Source organism: Bactrocera latifrons, unplaced genomic scaffold, assembly GCF_001853355.1.
Source record: "Bactrocera latifrons isolate USDA-ARS-PBARC rearing strain unplaced genomic scaffold, ASM185335v1 scaffold_52, whole genome shotgun sequence".
NCBI classification, from domain to species: domain Eukaryota; kingdom Metazoa; phylum Arthropoda; class Insecta; order Diptera; family Tephritidae; genus Bactrocera; species Bactrocera latifrons.
The window spans coordinates 1,279,648-1,302,001 of record NW_017537179.1 but is presented as its reverse complement, the minus strand read 5'-3'; the positions used below and the strand labels follow the sequence as shown (position 1 = coordinate 1,302,001).

Here is a 22,354-nt window from a genome sequence, read left to right as displayed (position 1 = left end):
AGCCGGTAATCCATCGGCCCCTGCCGCTTTATTGTTTTTCAGGCGGGCAATTGCTATTCGAACTTCATCATGGTCGGGTAATGGAACGTCTGCTCCATCGTCATCGATTGGGGGATCGGGTTCGCCTTCTCCTGGCGTTGTGCGTTCACTGCCATTCAGCAGGCTGGAGAAGTGTTGAACAATATACATAGATATTCATAAATAAAAGAAGCTTTTCATAATAAATACAATTTCGCTATACTTTTTACATGAACCACGTAATTCGGTATCCGGTCTTAACAATTACCATGGCCTTGAATTTAGGAGTGAACTGCACGTGACGAAGGATCTAAGAATTATGAACCGTCGGACTAATGCACTTTCTTGCATACTTCGTCCGAATCGTCATATCAAATTGTGTATGCAGTGCCTAACCTGTAGCATCACCCTTTCTAACCCCAAAATACTAAACACACATGTCTCACTTCCATTGTGTAACCACTGAACTTGCGGTTAGTAAATTGATTAAATTTGTGGTAGCAAACCACAGAACAGCTGACCAGCCATCAACAAACACACCGACATATCCACTGCAAGCCACACTTACTTATGAACAACTGTGTTTATGTGTGCGTGCTAGGATAGAGAATTGTTTAAAGCTCTAGACAATTACAGTGAATTTACGTTGGCTGGCTTTCCAGCCAAGAGACTTGCTTAATGTGCAAATTCGCTAACAAACCCGTTACACCGCAGACTATGAAATTGTAAATTTCGTCAAATTGCTGAGCGGCTTAGGATTACTAATATCTGTTGCGTTATCTTTAAATTCCTACCAAAGAAGTCTTTAACAAAGAGAATTTTTCGAATAACACATTTTATTAAAGCAGTGTTGTAGACTAACTGCAACCCTGTACATAAGCACTTACTCATTTTCATTTGAAATTAGTTTAATGATTGCAATTAGTGACAGCAAGCACTTCTCTAACGTACCGCAGTGATGTCAGCTGTTTCTATGTGCTTATGGTAGCATTCTCACAGCAGCTAGAGCTTTGAATATTAGCACGTCTTGTCTGCGGTTTACTAATGATTAATGATTTGCATTTGTGAACCTAAAACTCTCGCTCTCGCTCCCACTTATATTTCTCCTTTGCATATGTACGAGGTGTTCGCAAATGGCTTTTTCTTGCCGTCACTCACACAGTTGCGCTGTCAGTTCTTGTCATATTTTGACAGCAACTTGGCAGCTATGATGGCAAATTGACTTGTGAGCAAATTGCAAGCGAACGCAAAGAGTCGCCGTAGCCAGAAAATACAAAGTGCAATAAGCAAAAGGATTGTGAAAATAATGTTAAACAAACTTCTTGCCATTAACTTGGCTTTGCTCGGCTGATGGCAAATATTCGCTTCTCCGCGTCATGCTAATAACATCTGGCAGCGTTTTAGATGAAGCATGACTAGCAAGCATAAAATAAAGGGAGTAGCTATAAAGTTTAACCTTTCATATAGTCTGCTTAACAATATGTATATGTGACGCTAAGAGAACAGTATTAGCAAAATTTTTTTCAGATTTCCACGATTCCTCTTCTTTCAGGCGGTTTCTTCTAAAATTTAAACCTAATACTTTTGTGTTCTGTAATTTCATGTAGAAAAGAGCAGCAAAGGGTAAAGTTTTTATGACAACTATGTATGCTAAATACAATCGAGACTTGCCATTATTCGACTTACAATGCATATGTACATATTTGTATATATATATATTACAAAAAAAGTTTTTGGCAATTTCCACTAACATATACCCCATGTTTTATTTTGTTTCAGCTGACTTCATACTTCAATGACACGTCGTGGATAAATCCATCCGAGGCCGATACCATAGTGGGTGAGGATCCTGATGCGGTGTCTCTTGTGTCAATTTTAGTTGTTGGTAAAGTAAATGTCGTTGAATGTCTATCAAGTGAATGAATAAACACGCGCATCTACACTTATCTATGTAATACTCGCACAAACACTCAGTTTAAGCAACACATGTGTATTCATTGAACTTTAGTTTTTTAGTAATTTTTGTTTTCTGGACTAAAATAGACATTGCAATTATTCGCAGCATGTCCAAAGTGGATTCGTTTTAACGTCTAGTTTTATTTCGTTTTTCCAATGCTGGGTTCTTCTCATTAATCAGCTACTTAGTTCACAGTATTCTTCGCTTTGCTCCAAGGCGTGAATCGAAGCGGAATTGTCCGCTAGACTTTATACTTTACATATTCCCTCAGGAAAAGGTCTGACGGTGTGATATGACACGATCTTGGTGACTAATTTACTGGCCTAAAACGCGAAATTATCTGCTCACCGAAGTATTCTCTCAATAAATCCATTGATTAATGCGATGTGTGGGAAGTGGCGCCGAGATCTCGAGATTTAATTTCAGGCATCAAAAAATCTTTTATCATAGCGCGATAATGGTCGCCTTGATGGATACGTTCTCATCGACATCACTTTTGAAGAAATAAAGACCGATGATTCCACCGGCCCACAAACCACACCAAACCTTTGTTTTTTCTGGATGAAATGACTGCTATTTTTCCAAAATGGGACAATTTTGCTTGTTTACGTACCAATTGAGCGAGAAATGAGCCTTAACGCTGAACAAAATTTCGTTCGAAAACTTCGCATCTTCTTGGAACTTTTCAAGCGCCCATAGTCCGAAGCGATATCGCTTGAAAAGATCGAACGGCTTCAGTTATTGCAAAAGCTGTATTTTGTTTACTTTCAATTTAATATCTCGACGTAAAATGCGCCAAGTCATTTCATACGTCAGCTCGAGTTTCTGCGGACGGCGCCGAATCGATTATCCGCGGTCTTCGTGTCACTCCTAGCGACGGCTGCTATAATTTATTCAATGCGTGCTGGACGTGGTATATTCGGTCGCATATTATTCAATATTGAGAGATGAGTCTCAGGATGGGTGATGGTGTTGCGAATAGTACGCTGGCCATGAGTATGTTGACCATGTGTTGAGTGAGCATGGGTGCTTTACAGAACGTGAACGTGAAAATAGCATGGCAGCTTGACGCACCTCACGCGGGATCTGGCAAAAATATTCCAATGAGAAAAGTACCTCTACTTGTATCTCTACCTCTACCCGTTATTATTCAGACAATCTTACCATTAAGAATCGGAAAGTTTTACCTAGAAGTTTTTTTAATATCAAGAACCAAAGCAAAAACGAAAACTTGTGTAGTTTCGAAAACCAAAATATATGCAACGTACATAAAACTGGGAATAAGGGCAAGAAGAGCTCTCTGTATTTCAGAGTAAAAAACGTGAATTGCTATTAAGTTATATAATTGTTCCGTAAGATATTATTATTTTCCGCTCCCAAAAAAGTTTTGGGTTATTCGAGAATTTTGCGAAACACTTTTAAGTTTTGTTCACATTTCCATATTTTCAAAGACACTAACAAATTGCTAAGAACAGTTTCCGAATGCTAGCATGTCGCATGTTCTGACACCTGCATCCGTCGTCTGTTGCACCGATTGACATTTGGAATTCACTGCCAGCTGCTCACTTCCACCTTAGCTCGCAGATTTAATTTCTCTTCTCTGTCACTCTGTAGCTTAGTTGTGATTACGTTACCTTCCTCAACAAAATGCATTACGACACTACTTTTTTTATTATATTTTGATGTTCGCCTTTTTCTTTGTGCACTTATTTATTTTGCCGTGTTTTGTTAACTTCTTCTATATTTGACTTTCGCATAACTCACACATCATTTCACATATTTGATCGTTCGTATGCATAAGTATTTGTGCTCGTATGCGATTTGCCGCGCCAATCAATAAGTTTTCACGCTGATTTTCCTTTTGCCCGCCTTCACCTCACTTCATCGACATCCGGGAAATGCACATGATACCCCGCAGGCATCTTCCTGTCAGTGCTGATTTTTCTATCGGTCGCCGGCAATATACTCGTCTGCCTCGCCATTTATACGGAACGCAGTTTGCGACGCATCGGCAATTTATTTCTGGCGTCATTAGCGATAGCGGATTTATTCGTTGCATCCCTGGTGATGACATTCGCCGGCGTCAATGATCTGCTGGGTGAGTATTCGCAATTATCATTGAAATCCATTTTAACCATACAATTGTTTGTGTACTCGTAAGCGATAAATTTATATAAGCGCGAACACATACACACGTACTAAATAGTAATATCGTCGTGAGTGGTCGTTCTACTTTGTATGTGTTTGTGACCTCACGCTCGCATTAATCCGGTATTCGTGGAAAGCGATAGTCCGTCGTGATTGACTTTTGATCTGATGCCTCATGTGGATTCGTATTGCAATCAGAGAGATCAATTATACTTCCTTAATTTAATGGCTAAAAACTACAAACAGCTTAAAGCGAAAATATTATTTTAAGCATATTCAACTATAACAGCGTTTTTGCTTGTTAAATTATAATTTTAATAAGGATATACCCAAATGAGGCTAACCCTTAATATATTATTTGCCACCTTCTATACTTAAACAAAACCGCTACATTCCCGAACTGCCCCAACCCAATGCCAAAGCGAAAGCACCTCAAAAATCCAATGTACTCATCTATAAAATACATGAATAATTTTTATTTATTACTTTTCTTGGTGGACCCACCACTGTTGACCATTAGAAGTTTCTGAATGATCGATTTGCAAGATAATTAGAATCATAGAAAAATCTCTACAAACCATTTGATTTGATCATTTCGTGTAAAACGACTTTGCCAATACCAGCTTCCACAAAATTAATGCTAATTTATGTCAAATAATGTCGATATAGGGGGCGAAAATTAGATATTTTATCAAATCTACAGAGTTGCTAGATAAAGCGTAAATGGGTCTAAATGTGGCCGCCTGCGGTCCGACGCCTATGCACCTTTGTTTTCAACCAACCTACCAAAAAAGTCTTCAATTCCTTTATATAGGTACTTTCTCAATTTTTATAGTTATGAGAGTTATAGTATGAGTGAACATGTTTCGATGAACTTACAAAAATTGTAGACATTATATGAAATGTAAGGCATGGATTAGACATTGCTATTACTCACCATTGTCAACAGATTGCCACCTTTTTTGGTATCACATTAACTTTTCCTATAGGTCATGTTCTCACTTATTTGCATTATAATGGATATCACATTTATTCGATACTTGTCCGCGCTATGTTAAGATAATTAATCGCCCCAATATTTTTAAAAGATCTGATTTTTTACCCAATATATACCATATAGATAATATTATTAATACACTTTTGGACGACGTGATGGCAAATGCTACTGACATGCTTAGCTTAGAATTTAATAACTTATAGGCGTAATTAGGTAACGGTGATCAACAAGCATCATATGACCAGATGATGCTGTCAATATACAAGTGTTACTATGATAGCTAGACTATTGTATGGGAGGAGAAACAGAATAACAATGTAGATAATGTAGGATAACTTAACCTTTAGTTGCACTAAATGTGAATGTATGCATTAAATAAATTTAAAGATATGTTCAAGGTGAGTGCCGCTACATGCATATATACGGTAAAGCCGCAAAATAATAATAATGACTAAAAAAAGTCTTAACGGGTGTTGGTGGTGGTGGCTTGTGGTTTTCATGCAGGCAATAATTTTCAGAAGTCGGTTTATTTGACAACTTTTACTTGTTTTGTACACATAGTGGCTTGCCATTTCATAATGAACAGACTTACCTCGGCATTAATTCCAGCCAGCCACGGTGGTCTCTGACCCGAAGTAATTTTGAAAACATAATGGCAAACCCCTTTCTTTATAGTAAAATTAAATCGTTGGTCATATCATTGTTTTACGCCACTTTAATTCTTTCTGAAAGCTATATTTCTAAAAAGCACCCTTTATTTTAGTATGATATCATGAGAACGCCGCGATATAAGAACTGGTGCAGTTTCGCCTCAGAGCAAACGTTTCTAACTCAATTATTTATTAATAATCATATAGAGTGGACTTTCGATCGGTTTGAGATACAACTATCACGGAAATGATGTCACAATGACGGAGTTTATGGATTTTCTATAAAAATTTCAGAAATTATTTTTGAAATGTGTAGCTATAAGAGAATAAAAACCTTAAATGAAATATAATATTCCATTTTGATATTAAAATAAATTGGGGTTGAAAATAGTCCATTTTTCTGGATGAAACCCTTGTGACCCCTTAAGATAATAAATGCCTCAAGGCGAAGCATCTCAAACTCATACTCGTAAGAGCAAATTTCTAAAAATTAAGAAGAAGTTTGTTAGACGAACACGCTTTGGGTAAAATTTATCTTCAAGAAATGGAGTCCATTTCTACCCTGACATTGCTTGCATAAATTTCTAATTTCTAAAAAATTTTCACTTTTTATTAATGGCACTAAAGAACTTGTGAAACCCCAACGAGATCTTTCATGACTTGAGTTTTTAATGTTATAACCTATTTTAAGGTCATTTTAATCGTGCCAATATTCGCTGGAGTAATAGCTTGACTGCGCTCAATCAACTATAAGTTTTCCATCTGTTGGGAGCAAGTTCATTTCATTACTTTTCCCCTTCAGTGCGAGCGAGATTTGATGAAATTGGAAATGACGCCTGCAATTTGAATTCAAGGCTCAATAATCCACACACGCGCACGCATACAACACATCGGAGTTTTGTTAGCTTTCGTTTATGCCTGACGCATACTGCAATTATCGCTTACGCCCATGAGCGCGCACACATTTGTATATAGAGATACGCACAAATATGTATATGGACGGATGTAGAATCGACGTACCAAAAATCATTGCTGCATTGTCACTTACGCTGTCACGCTGACAAGTGTCATTATCGTTTGCAAATTTGCTGTCATCCCCTCCCCCACTTCATTGACCTTGCAATTGGGATCGAGCCTCCGACGACACAAATGTTGTCAGTACCAGCACACCTTTAATTAAAACGGAAATGCAAACGGAAATTGGAAAGTGATTGCTAAAATAAAACGAAAATTCAACTTACTTTACTTTTATTCCTTCCATTTCTGTATACTCAAATATGCCGTTAGTTCCTCGAATGATACACCAATGTACACAGTGGAAGGCAAGACACTTTTTTACTAAATTTTACGAACGATATTCGAAACAACTTGATTGTTGCTTGTTCACAGTCGATATATTCACATTTAGGAGGACTTTTCACGGTACACTTCATTCAAGAATTGCACTTGCTCAAGAGACAAGGCAAAATGAGAAATTCTACAAAATTAATTTGCCACCGGAGAAATAGCTGTGTAGTTTAGAAGTTTCTTACTGAAATTAATCACTGAAAAAGCACTTGCATGAGCACAAGGAAAAGCAGACAAGTGTGAATGTGTGAAAATCGTTCAAAATCGAGACCCTCTAGTGAGGTGTTGCCGAATTCTATGGGGATGACATCATCTTAACCCATTTTTCGATTAAAGGAATATGAAGCAAAGCTTAATGTGTCAATATTTGTACACATACTTCTTATAAATCACAGTACCTCGAAGTGTCTAAATGTTTACGCATCACCATGTCTCAGGAAATGTTACTAAAAATGCTTCTACGTTCAAAATATATTTGTTTAAGGTCTACTTAATAACTTCTTCTTCTTCTTAATTGGCGTAGACACCGCTTACGCGATTATAGCCGAGTTAAAAAGTCTCTCATCCGAGGCCGTTGTTGATTTTTCATTGGGATGTTGCGCCTTCAAACGGATGTCCTTAGGTTACCCAGAGGATACTTGGTCAATGACCGGAAGTCATGAGCTACTTGAGTCATATGTACAAGAATCGTTTCTGGCTCATTCCCAACTGAATGGCGATCAGAGAACTTTCCTCACTTTCGTGAACTTCTACACATGACTCTATCCTCCTATAACTACTTTTATTAAATTAGTATTTTTAGCTACAAATACATAAAACCAGCAATCGAATAATAAAGACAATTTACCAGCTGTCCATGTGCGATCCTGTATTAAATTTCCCAAAGATACAAGACATAATTATTGGCATTAGGGAGGGTCATATGTAACGCATCCTCCAATAAGTTTAATATGCATATCACCTTAACCATTCAAGCCATAATAACCAAATGCGTTATGGGCAAATCTTTTTGGCATCCCTACCCTCCCTATAAAAATTAGTGTTTTATTAAAACCTACTAAAAGTGCTATATTTCAATAAGTAGATATGCCAAAAATGGAAAATTTTATTCCTTAGATGTTATAAGAAGATTTTAGAAGAGCCAGTATATCACAGTACCTACTCGACGGATTTCAACCAAATTTGGAGAGATTCATCCGACAGTCAGTTCATCTCGAAACCTCTAACTAAGTTAGCGGGGAAACTGAGAGTAAACAGCTAGTAGCAATATCGTTGGTTTTTAGGTAACTTAAATTAAGTTTGAATTAGTATCAAGGTATGATGCCGGACGTTTAGTAATGGCTGGAACAGTTATTGTCTCTTCTATTCAGAGAGTTTTTTAAAAATATCAACGTCTCACCAAAATCAAGGTTTTAAAGTTATAGTATTTTGTGTATCGAGTTCGCTGTGTAAGCTTATGACGATGAATAAGAAAAACGTTGTAGAAAACATGTTTTACTTTTCACAAATACAAAGGTTCCCTACAATAACTTGATTTGTTCGGCCAATTCACATAGCAAATATATATTAAAGTTGTCCAATCTGAACAAATTCTTCGAAGATGATAGCGATGCCTTAGATAATAACACAAGCCAAATTTTGTGAACACAGCTCATTAAGTGAAAAAGTTTTTCGTACAAGCACTTGATACCGATCGTTCAGTGTGTATGACAGCTATACACTAAATAGCTCCGATATCCATGATTCCGATGAATGAGTAGCTTCTTGGGAAAAAAAGACGTGCGCAAAGGTTGATGTCGATATCTCAAAAACGGAAAGACTAGTTCGCGTATATACAGGCAGGTAGAAGGACAGACAAACGGATTTCTCTGGATTCTTTATCGTTTTCTTCTGGGTGTTACCAACTTCTTGATAAACTTTATAGACTCTCATCAGTTTTTGGAACGTTAATGTCTTAATTTATGTAATATGATGAAATGTTTGTATGGATTCCAACCAAGAAGCCTTGCCACCTCTATAGTCTTCGCGTTTTATTGTTATTGCAATATATTAAAACTAATTTGTTCAACAAAGTATTCTCGCTGCATCGAGACCACCCAAGTGGCACAAAAATTTACGCTATGATATACATACCTTTTATAACTCCAGTAATTTTAAGAAAGTATTGGATGAGAAAAATTATTATATGTTATTAATAAATATAATATGTATGCGGTTGGAAATAACCATAGGAATACAATACCCCGCAATTAGTTTCGCCCTTACATAAAGAGATTCCCACTACCCTCGATAAAGCAAGGTTCCGCTTCTAGATAACAGAAATAAAGGAAAGCTTAAACTCCGAAGAAGATGAGCGCCAATATAAATAATTAAAATGGCCTACCTTCGCGCCTTATCACGCGCAGTTAGTTGAATTCTCTTATCTTTAGTTTTCTCCTGATTTCAAATCATGCGACATTTTTTATGATTCCAAACTTTATGAAGGCACTCGTCATGCAGAATTTTTATTCGAAGAGGCTATCGTCGTAATGGCGTCTATTTCTGAAGACTTCTGATTTTATCTAAAAATTTCGTTTTTATTTTATAACCTAAAAACTTCCGGACCACTTTAGGTGACTAAAGGAAACAAAGTCTGTATATTTATTCACCACAACAAATTGCTAATGACTTTAAAAATATGTTATTATTTATACTTATGCAATATATATATATTTCATCGATTCGCTTGTACTTAGGTCTTCAACTTTTCTCAGTTATGAGAAGTCAGAAGATGTGAAAAATGGCATAAATATTTATTACTTTCCTAATATCACTCCGAAGCGAAAATGGGTGCCCTAAGGGTAACAAAAAATTATTTGCACTTCATGTTAATAGCAACAATAAATTCCAACGGAACCCAGGTAAGCGAATTTTTGAAAAGCAACTCGGCAAAACTTCAAGTATTTCATACTCCCAAGGATAAGGGCGTTTAATCCACATACATACCTGTATACAGGGAGCATAGATATACCAAAGCATACACATATGTGTGCGTATTCACCATATTTTAGTTTATGCATTTGTCACATAATGTGGCGTAGCGCTGAAAGCGAAAGGGAAGCAGTTGACGTTGACAGAATGAGCCCACGTTGCATGCGGCCACACACTCACTCAATTCCACAGCCGACTTGACGCAGCACAATTCACTTATGCAGCCACTTTTCCCTCGCCCCTATCTCGGCAATCAATGTCAGCAGCATCAGCAAACCACCACACCACAGCGATAGCAACAACAACAACGGCTGCAGTGGTGATGGCAATGTTTTGCATGGGAAATTTCCGCAATTTGTGCAATGCAAATGAGCAACGGAAGGCAGCAGCGGAAAATCGCAAAAGCAACAATAAATTCAGAGGGAAAGTAAACAGAACAGAGAAATAATAAGTATGCAACTTATGCAAGTATTTTCATGCATACACACAACCACAAATGTCTACTTGGTTCTAAGTCTAGCTAGCATATCTGTACGTGAGTCTGTCTGTCCTCGTGGTTTGATAGAAAAAAAGGTTGGTTGGAAAACAATCACAACAAAATTTCATTATCTTTGTTGTAAACAAACTATTGTTATGAAATGTATTTAATTGCGCGAATGAAACAATAACAAATTTAGCGCATCTCTCTTCTAATTTTGCTGTGATTCTGTTGTCTGCGAGAATTATTTGTAAACTATTATAATATTGGTACTCAGCATATGCGGCTTTCAACTACTTCTTAATGCAATTTGTGTAGTATGTATCAGGTCTTTATCTTGATTTTACTATATTGATCTGATATGAGCAAAATGTTGGGAGACCAACACAATGCCTTCGACAATAAACTACACCAAATTTAATCAAGATATATTCTCAAGTACAAAAGCTTTCCAAACAAGCTATGTATATGCTATAGTAGTCCAATCTAAACAATTTCACCGGAAATTATAGCGATGCTTTAAATAACAATCCGTACCAAATTTCGTGAGATTTTTTCATACAAGCATTTCAATCCGATAGGTCAGTTTTAATAGCAGCTATAGTTTCCCAATATCGGCAATTCTGACAAATGAGTCGATTTTTAGTTAGAAAAGAATGAGTGAAAAATTTCTGATCGACATCTTAAAACTTGAGGGACTAATTCGCGTATATACGGACCAAAGAACGGATGTACAAGGAGACACCGACCCAGTTAGCTTTACTAAAGTTAATGTAGGTAAGGTTGTCCACAAAAATAAAGTCGGAGAGTTTTTGATAGAGATAGTTTTGGGCAGATGGACTGATGTGAGTCTAGGCAGTCAAGTTATGCTATTTAACAAACAGTTACAAATAATTCCGGTGGACGTTTTGTCATTCATAGTTCAGAAAGTCAAATCGTCTATATGTTCCGTCAGCTCCTGGCAGGAGTGCGCGTTATATCATTTTCTGACCGACACCTAATCATAAGATTCAGGACGTTAAGTACGTGGTGTGTTCAAAAAGTATCACGAACTTGTGTTTTTTCAAAAATAATTTATTTATTCATGAATATCTATTTTGTCCCCTTCAAAGTAATCCCCATGAGATATTATACATTTGTGCCAACGGTTTTTCCAACCTTTGAAGCACTTCAAAAAATCATTTTTTTTATCTTCTTCAGCTCCTCCTTCGATGCCGTCTTTATCTCGTGAAGAGAAGCGTAACGTCGTCCTTTCATGGGCCTCTTCAGTTTAGGGAACAAGAAAAAGTCACAGAGGGCCAGATCTGGCGAATACGGTGGCTGCGGCATCATTAGTGTGTTGTTTTTGGTCAAAAAGTCGCACATTAGCAACGATGTGTGAGCAGGAGCGTTATCGTGGTGCAAAAGCCAATTTTTGTCACATCTTCTCGGCCTTCTGAGAACATTTTGTACCACCGAAAAACGTAGCTTTCAGTCAATATTCGGTATGCATCCGCGCACTTAGTTTCGTTTTTCACACAAAATTTGATACAGGTTCTTTGATCCATTTTTTTGAATATGTAAAAATCGAAGATGATCCAAAACACGTGCAAGCAAGGCAGCTGTCAATAATTAAATGAACATTCAAAATGGTCGAACTTGTCGGCATAAGCGAGAGACATGAATACCAGCATAACGTTTGTGAGCCTACAAATATTCCCTCTTTGACTTTCGCCTCGATGAGTTTAGGGAATTTCTCTTTTAGATATAACAAGAAAAACGTTAACTTCGGTCGCACCGAAGCTTAATACCATTCACAGGTGCATTTCTGTTAGTAACCATGTGCTCAGTTTGTAGGGAAGCTATATGCTATAGTAATCCGTTATGAACAATTTTTTGGAGATTATATTGTTACCTTAAGCAGTAGTCCATGAAAAATTTCGTGACGATACGACGTCAAATGCGAAACTTTTCCATACAAGCCCTTGATTCCGATCGTTCGGCTTATTTGGCAGCTATATGCTACAGTGAGCCGATCTGAACAATTTCTTTTGATATTACATTATTTCTATAAACAATAACTCATACCCAATTTCGTGAAGATATATCATCAAATGAGGAAGTTTCCCATACAAGAACTTGATTCCGATAGTTCAGTTTGTATGTCAGCAATATGATATAGTGGTCCGATATCGACAGTTGCGACAAGTGAGCAGCTTCTTGAAGAGAAAATGACTTTTGCAAAATTTCAAAACGATATCTTAAAAACTGAACCTACTTTAGTTTATATAATAATTTGTTTATTATGTAAGCTTTAATAAAATAAAAAAAATATATACAGACAGATGGACATACAGACGGACATGACTAAATCGACTCAGCTCGACATACTGATCATTTATGTATAAACTTTATAGGGTCCCCGAAGCTTCCTTCTGGGTGTTACAAACTTCGTGATGCCAAGAGTAGGCGAATTTACAATTTTAGTGTGCTATGCCCAATCCATAAAAAGGGAGACACCACAATCTGCGCCAATTACCGTGGGATAAGCCTCCTCACCATCGAGCGTATTGTGTAAAGGATCACCAACAATAAACTGATTGGACCTTATCGGTGTGGCTTTAGACCTGGCAAATCAAAAATACGCCAAATCTTGGAAAAGACCCGTGAAAGGAAAGTCGACAGACACTACCTCTACGAAAAGGAGTTGCCTTTATGTCGCGATGTCTGAATTTGGTATTACCGCAAACTGCAGAGGCTTAGACGATGACAACAACTGATGAGTCGACGTTGCGAGTTTTCGAGCGAAAAATTCTGCGAAAGATATATGGTCCTTTGCGCGTTGGCCACGGCGAATATCGCATTCGATGGAACGATGAAGTGTATGAGATATATGACGACATTGACATAGTTCAGCGAATTAAAAGGCAGCGGCTACGCTGGCTAGGTCATGTTGTCCGAATGGACGAAAACACTTCAGCTCTGAAAGTATTCGACGCTGTACCCGCCGGGGGAACACAGAGGAAGAGGAAGAACTCCACTCAGTTAGAAGGATCTGGCTACGCTTTTAATATCCAAATGGCGCCACGTAGCGAAAAGTAGAAACGACTGGCGCGCTGTTGTTAACGCGGCTATAATCGCGTAAGCGGTGTCTTCCCCAATTAAAAAGAAGCAGACCGATATTAATTTTTATTTTAAATATTCGGTACCTAGGGGCTTGAACAGTTGTTATTGGATTTAAACAAGTTTTGGTTATAATGTGGGGCTCACTAAAAACATTATTCGTGCACAGTGTATCGCGTTATATTAATTGTTTTTTAATTTGTGTACTGAAATGTAAAAGAATCAAGTGAAATTTAAAATTGTGCTATATGGCAAGTGAACGTGGTTGTTATCTTAAGTGGTTAAGGATATATATACATTTTAAACTTGTTAGAGGCCATTTGCCATTTTTCTGCAAGAGACATTATTCCATCAATGTTAATCGAAATTTCGAAATTTCCAGAACGGAAGCGAGCAAATCATTGTTGTGCTAACGAAGCGATACGGCATCGTCTCCGAAAACTTGGAAGCTAGCGTGACATTCACTGGACTCTGAACAACGGCATCTATGGAAAAAGGACGAAAACTTTTTCGACTACCCAACTGGATACCGAGTATGAAAATTCGCCCTTTATTTCACTTTAATGGAAAATATTTAAAACAAGACGACTTTTATAACAAAATAGGACATTATAAGGCCTTTTAATAGATATAGAATTTTTAATACCAGTTACAGCAGTTTTGTAATCTTTCATGTCTAACTCGAGCTAACCCTAATCTTCTTCTTCTTGATTGGCGTAGATACCGCTTACGCGATTATAGCCGAGTTAACAACAGCGCGCCAGTCGTTTCTTCTTTTCGCTACGTGGCGCCAATTAGATATTCCAAGTGAAGCAAGGTCCTTCTCCACTTGGTCCTTCCAACGGAGTGGAGGTCTTCCTCTTCCTCTGCTTCCCCCGGCGGGTACTGCGTCGAATACTTTCAGAGCTGGAGCGTTTTCGTCCATCCGGACAACATGACCTAGCCAGCATAGCCGCTGTCTTTTAATTCGCTGAACTATGTCAATGTCGTCGTATATCTCGTACAGCTCATCRTTCCATYGWATGCGATAWWCGCCGTGGCCAACGCGCAAAGGACCATAAATCTTTCGCAGAACTTTTCTCTCGAAAACTCGCAACGTCGACTCATCAGTTGTTGTCATCGTCCAAGACTCTGCACCATATAGCAGGACGGGTATTATGAGTGACTTATAGAGTTTGGTTTTTGTTTGCCGAGAGATACTGTTCTATATTTCGTTATGAAACAAAAAAACGAAAACAAGAAAGAAAGAAATAGCTTAGTAGTTGTGACGGAAAGTCTGAACGTGCATGTTCAATGACCAGGCACTGTTTGTTGAGATTTGTGGAATGTGGGAAATAATGCTAGTATAAGCATTCAAGGTCTCAAAAGATAATCCATGTCCATAAGGGCAGATTCTGGGATCAATTAAGCAGGTGCGATTTTCAGCCATAATATTGAATTCGCATGGAATTATTTCCACAGATCGCAACACACAATGAATGAAAAAACACTGCCAATCTGCTACATAATAGTTTATATGGGGATAAAATATTGATCGTCGGCTGACACATTAGAACTGTACTTCTTTCGCTCTAAGGGAACTCAAAGATTAAATACTCTTGATTATTGGTCATATGAGAATGAGAAACATCAATGACGTCTTCTTTATCTGAGTCGAGGTACATTTATATTAAACTATGCCTTTACTCTACGTGTAGCACTCAAAAAAGTTGTTAATACGTTTCATGGTAGTCAGAAAGCATTGTTTCGCAGACGTTAACATGCTTTAAAGTGTTTATACACAAATGATCCTTCAAAATGATTTTCACTGATTGTTCCGATATTTCAACTATGCCTGTAAGATCTGTGAATGTTAACCGTCGATATTCAAGCACCAATTCTTTTATTTTATTGGCCGTCCTGGGCATGGTTTTTCATCAACGCGTTCTAGACCCTCTTTGAATAATTTGAATAATTTCACTCATCATAAAAATCGCCTAATGTACCTTATGTTCTTCAGAAAGACAAGCGTATACTAAACACTAATGTTTATTTGGATCTGACATTTGGCACAGATATTATTGACAGTCGTACCATTTCGTCGAATGAATTTTCACTCGAAATTTAAGTTCAAAAGTTCTACTATATTTTGCTCACAGCAGTATGTTAGTATGAGAAATTCATTGTTTTATTGGTACCTTGATTATTTATGAAAAGAGATGCACATGTATTTGAAAAAAACTTAAAAACAATATTCTTAGATATTCAAGAGTTGTTTGTTCGAGTGGTAGTTTTTTCTGTAAGGGTGAGATTGTAAAAGAAGATACTTGCCGAAAGAAGAACTTATTTATAACAAAGTTGCTGCATTTAGTGAAGAAGATAAAACAAAACGACCAAACTTTGTTTTATATCAACAAATACATATGTATGTACGTGAGAAAGTTGGGCAAATGTAAGCAACACTTTCATATCTTTATTTGTACAGACAAATACAAAATATATTTTACGTATATTAGGGTGTCTATAATTTCCACTTTCATTGTTTTTTTGCAAACGCCTCCTAAATTTTCAGTATTCGCCACATGGTTCCAGGGTAAACAAGCTCTTTGTTATACCCTGAACAAGGATCAGTTTTCCAAAATTTTCGTAATACCAGAATGAAACGTCGAAGATCATATACAAAACATACATATATAAATAATCAGCGTGATGAGCTGACTAAATTTTGACATATCCATTTAACCGTCTGTCCGTCTGTCCATTTGTATATACGCGAATACGCGAATCGTTCTTTTCTCACCAAGAAGCTGCTCATACATATGTATGTATGTCTGAACCGCCGATGTCGAATAATAAGGGCACATATCTGCCACACAAGCTGATTGATCAAAATTAAGTTCATATCCCCTTTTTTTTTTTTGTTTAACATGGTATGGTCACGAAATTTGATTCCGAAATTTCAACGTATAGCTAAAATCTCCAACTTATTGTTCAAATCGAACTACTATAACTTATAACTGACACACAAACTGAACAACTTTCAACGGTGGAATCTGTAAGGAAATTTTTAAGATCGGTCGGTATATTACTACATATAGCAGCCATTTAAATTGATCGATCAAGAGCGAAAGCCGATATTTTTATACCATAATAGAAATGTGCCTAAGAAAGTTGTTATTTTTTTCTGTGCAGCCAGAGTTAACGTTTTTTCTTGTAAAATATAATATTTTTCGTCCGAGACAAAAAATTTATTGCAAAAGATTAAAATATCCTAAATGAAATAAATTTAAAAATTAAATAATTGGTTACAAATAATGGACACCCTAATAAGTATGTGGATAAGAGAATGTTGTAATCAAGTTTTTCTCCCATTCTTTGTTACTCCCAAAAATTTACGAAGAATGGAAGAAACGGCGTTTTAAAATGTTAAAGCACAAGGAAAGTAATATTTCCTAATATTTCACTTTTACTGTAATATTTTGTAAACCGGGAGGTGGTGTTTATGTATTCAAATGGTTTTTACGTGTCTATAAACGGCAAAAATAAAAGGCAGCGGCTACGCTGGCTAAGTAATGTTGTCCCAATGGACGAAACACTCCAGCTCTGAAAGTATTGGACGCAGTACCTGCCCGGTTAAGCAGAGGAAGAGGAAGACCTCCACTCCAATGGAAATTGGAGTCCGATTGACACATTGCAAAAAGAAGAAACGCTGTTGTTAACTCGGCTGTTGCCGCGTAAGCGGTGTCTACGCTACTAAAGAAGAAGAAGATGAAAAGCAAAACATATATGGCAAGATTTATTCCCATTGAGATTCAAACAACGAGCTCACTCTTATTATTAAATACATATGTATATACTTGTAAATACTGCCTAAATCGAGAAACAAAGAAGACAAACTTATGTATAAAATAGAGAGAGAGAGTTTTCCTCAGAAACTGGCTAAGGTTTCAATTTGGTCTTGACAAAACACACACTTAACACAGTCTAATAATCATTTAAAAAATTTCTGATGAACTATGTCAATTGAATCAGCTCGTTGTGAGTAAACTTTACCACACTACCGGAATAGAGCAAGAAGTATGTTCACTGTTAGGCGTTTATTTTGTGATGTAAAAATAAACAAAGATGACGGATGACGAAACTCCAAGTTGATTGAAATTCTCCTGTATAATATGTGTAGCGCCAAACGGTGTCAAATGAAAAAGTTTTTATGTATCTGAATGTTGGTTAGAAACACATTCAGTATAACAAACTCCAGTATGTTCACCACTGTATTTTAACGGCTTTGCGTTTGCGAAATCGCTCACTGTTGTTGTGTTTGATGTGCACGATTTCGTGGTATTCTAAGCATACCTACTTCATTGTCACTGGTCACTACGTTCTTGATTCGCCTCTATCTTTTCATCAGTGCGGCTAGCTAGAGGCAGCCCTTCGCATATGTGGATGACTGCGACGGCCTAAGTCAGATCCAATTCTCCTGTCAATTCACAATTCACAAATCATGGTTGTCAAACGTCGAAGATTATCGTTGCATTCAGAAATTGAATTTGTCACAAAGCTTAAGATTTATCAATGGACATAAAAATTATCTGAGCTATACTTAACAGCTGAAGTTAGCTAAAATTACATTTATTTTTGACCTCCTGGGAATAAATATTGAGTTAGAAAAGATATAAAATTTTTGAGAAACTATTCTCTCAATATAATTTCTGCACGACGGGCACACAACAAAGAAAAACAAGAGCATCCGTTTTTATATTTTGTGGCCTTTTAAAGCTTCTCTGGACTTCCACACTGAATTTCAGACCGAATTTAGCCAAATCGGTGCAGCCTTGTAAGCTTTAGCGAGACTAGCCAACAGCAATTAATTTTTAAATATGTTTATAGATTTTGAAATTTAAAAAAATTTCTTACTATTTGATCCTTTCAGGACTACGATAAACATTTCCAACTAAAAATCAGCAATAACGATCTAGCATTTCTCAAGTTTTAACGAGAAAAACGTACAACAATTTTTATAATATTGAAGGTAATTCCAAAAGTACCTGACCGGATTTAGTACTTCCATTACAATTTTCCTATATTTTCTCATCTTTAAAGCATTCCCCGGACTTTCACGAATAATTCAAAACTAAAATTAGTCAAATCGGTTCAGCCTTTTTCGAATTTATGCGGCACTAACGAACAGGACAGGGTTGAGTGTTATGTCTTAATTTATTTGGGAGTTGTTTCAAAAGCAATATTGGATTATAAAAGGTAGATTTCCAAGAGAAGCACTTGTTTAAAGGCAATAAAATAGATAAATGTACCTTCGAGGATACCACGGATAGTATAATTTTGCATCCGCTACTTCTTAAACAAAGGCTTATAAAATGAAACAGGTGCTGATAAACATATTTTTCTTTACCTCCCAAAATAGTCAAGATAACTAAGTTATATAATATTATTTGAAGAAGGTATATAAATGAAAACCACTTCGATCGGCAAGCTTCATACGAAGAGAAAATATACCCAGAATGCTAGAACACAAGCTTCTCGACTATCATTGCAAAATTCGCTCATTTCTTCAACACAATTCTTTGCAGTATTTCCTTAATATCTTTTTTACATCTGGTCATTCCATTGCCTCATGGTCTACACATATTATGCATGAATGTTGTTTTATATAATATGTAAATAACAACACAATGCAAGCGAAAAACAACAACTTTTAGAGAAACCAAAAAGACCCAAAGTTGTGGGTCCCATATGTACTTACAACTAAATATATGTTTGGAACTTGCCACACAATGAGGAGGAGCTTTTTCATATAAAATTCTTGGTGTTTCTCGAAGAAGAAACCTTCTCACACAAATTGCTGTTAAGGAAACCACCGGCGAAGCAATAACAAAAACGTAAATACCCAACTAATTCAACCACAAAATGCTCACATCTTGACCGTCTTGACCATCATCACCGAGAACCACATCCTTTGCATGAACTTCAATACCACCTTCTTCAGTAGAGTGTGACAAAAGTGCAAACAATCCGTTACTCAGCTTGTGCGCCAACGGTAAGTGGCTCATACGCAAATGTTGGTTTACGTCAGGACTCAAACACGTATAAGTATTTAAGGCTTTTCAATCATGTTTATATTATACTATCGCAACATCTTTCAATAGAGTGTAACGGTTTTGTTCAACGAACATTTGTTTGTATCAGCGGCCCACCGTGCAAGCGATAACTTGAGTAAAAATTTAGATATGTTGATGAAATTTGATATATGTCCAAACTTGTTATCGACCAATAATTTCAGTACTTCTTCAGAGAAGGTAAAAATGGGTGAAATAAGACCACCAGCTTTAAATTTTACATTGAAGATAGTTCGGATGGTCTTCTTAGAAGCCAATGACAATAGTGGAGCATGGCAATCCCATATCTGAAGTACAATTTACTCGACTAACTTCTTGGCATACATATGTTGCATTGTGAAAGAGGATAAAATCGGATTACAACCACTTCTACTAATCATCTGTGACAATTTTAACTTCCGGGTCAAACCAAATATCCGATTTTGAAAATTATCATTCATACCCCGTGATATAAATATTTCGTCAAAATTATTATTATTATTATAATTCTTTTTTTTTTTTTTTTTTTTGTTAAAGTAATTGAAGGTTGAAATTTTTATAAAATTATTTTCTCATAAACTACTGGAGATAAATCGGATAAACTGGAGCGCGATATTCGCGGCGGCCAACGCGCTAAGGACCATAAATCTTTCGCAGAACCTTTCTCCCGAAAATTCGTAACGTCGACTCATCAGTTGTTGTCACCGTCCATGCCTCTGCACCATACAGCAGGAGGGGAATTATGACTTACTAATAGAGTTTGGTTTTTGTTCGTCGAGAGAGGACTTTACTACTCAATTGTCTACTTAGTTCGAAGTAGCACCTGTTGGCAAGAGTTATTCTGATTTGGTTTTCGAGACTGACATTATTGTTGGTGTTAACGTTGGTTACAAGATAGATGAAAATATCTACGACTTCGAAGTTATGACTGTCAGCAGTGAAGTGGGAGCCAAGTCGCGAGTGCGACGACTGTTTGTTTGATAATAGGAGATATTTCGTCTCCTTATGTGCCCTTCATAATAATTATAGCCTATCTTTTTGATTTTATAGCACATTTATATCATTTGATTAAAATAAATACCTCCGACATGAAATTAAATTGTATGTTGGATAATATGTTGGATAACAATTGCATTTGCAATTGTTTGACGATTTCGCCGCATAATGATTGTTGAATGCCTGCGCAACATTTGTACTAAGAAAATTGTCCAATCCCAAAAATCATTTTCTCGGCTGTGCTCTTTGCAAATTTCGGGAGTATAAAATGTTTGGTTACGCCCAAACTTAGTCCTTCCTTATTTATCATATTAAATTTTCATATACGAGTGGGAAGGGCCGTCTGTACGTGTAGAGTCCATACAGCTACGTGCTAAAAGACCTGCCTCCCCCCCATTCACAGATCGTCGACGATATTATTGCGAAGCTTATGCAAATATAATAAGGACCACACATTTTGTACGTATGTGCATATTCCCATTTATACATGAACATATGCATAGCGTTGCAACTAGTGGGCCAGCGCCAACTGTTTACTCTCAGCCCCACGCAGAGCTCTCGTGCAACTGCAGAGCAACATACTTGGAGATGCATATGTGTATTTACTTTCACCTTTCGATTACCAGCGCAAGGACATAAACTCCTGTTTATTTTCACAAGCCAGCTTATTTTGTCATCATTCTCATGTAGGGAAGTCATTTATTACATTTACCATACCACCAAAGAATTTCTATATTCATGCATATCCTTTCCCACTTTCCATTATTCTTCCTATTACTTTTCACATTCATGCCGGTGTATAGCACAAGTGCATGATAAAGGATCAAAATTCGATAATGTCGGTATAAGGTGAAGCTCTATGCGACAACTAGTGCCGGCCACTTTCACTGATTGTTGTTGTTTTTCTTTTCTACTCCMCCTTGCTTAATTTTTTTTTTTTTATACCCTGAACAGGGTATATTAATTTTGTCACGAAGTTTGTAACACCCAGAAGAAAGCGCCGGAGATCCTATAAAGTATATATATAAATGATCAGTATGTTGAGCTGATTCGATTTAGCCATGTCCGTCTGTCCGTCTGTCTGTATATATACGAACTAGACCCTCAGCTTTTAGGATATCGTTTTGAAATTTTGCAAACACCATTTTCTCTTCAAGAAGCTACTCATTTGTCAGAACTGCCGATATCGGACCACTATAAAATATAGCTGCCATATAAACTGAATGATCGGAATCAAGTTCTTGTATGGAAAACTTTCACATTTGACAAGACATATTCACGAAATTTGATACAGATAATTTTCTAAGGCAACAATGTAATCTCCGAAGAAATTGTTCCAATCGGTTAACTATAGCATATAGCTTCCATACAAACTGAACATATCGTTACTAACATAAATGCACCTGTGAAAGGTATTTAGCTTCGGTGCACCCGTTAACGTTTTTTCTTGTTTTTTTTTTTTTTTTTGCCTTTACGAAACATCAACAAGGTTTTACAAGCTTTTTCTTTTACTCCGGCAATGAATTGCAAATATCCTTATTAACTGGCTGCCCGTCTGTGGCGAGGGCAAGTGCTTTGTCATTCAAATGAGCGCACATAATT

The 22,354-nt window shown here is 36.8% G+C and overlaps 1 protein-coding gene across 1 annotated transcript in view; it reads left to right on the top strand.

Annotated features, from left to right (window-relative positions):
- The window catches only part of LOC108974006 (dopamine receptor 1), a 119,117-nt gene that overhangs the window by 54,843 nt on the left and 41,920 nt on the right, over positions 1-22,354 (top strand). The window contains exons 2-3 of the mRNA XM_018941573.1: positions 1,798-1,858; positions 3,894-4,073. Of these exons, the coding sequence (XP_018797118.1) occupies positions 1,798-1,858; positions 3,894-4,073 (241 nt within the window). The remainder of the gene's footprint in view (positions 1-1,797; positions 1,859-3,893; positions 4,074-22,354) is intronic.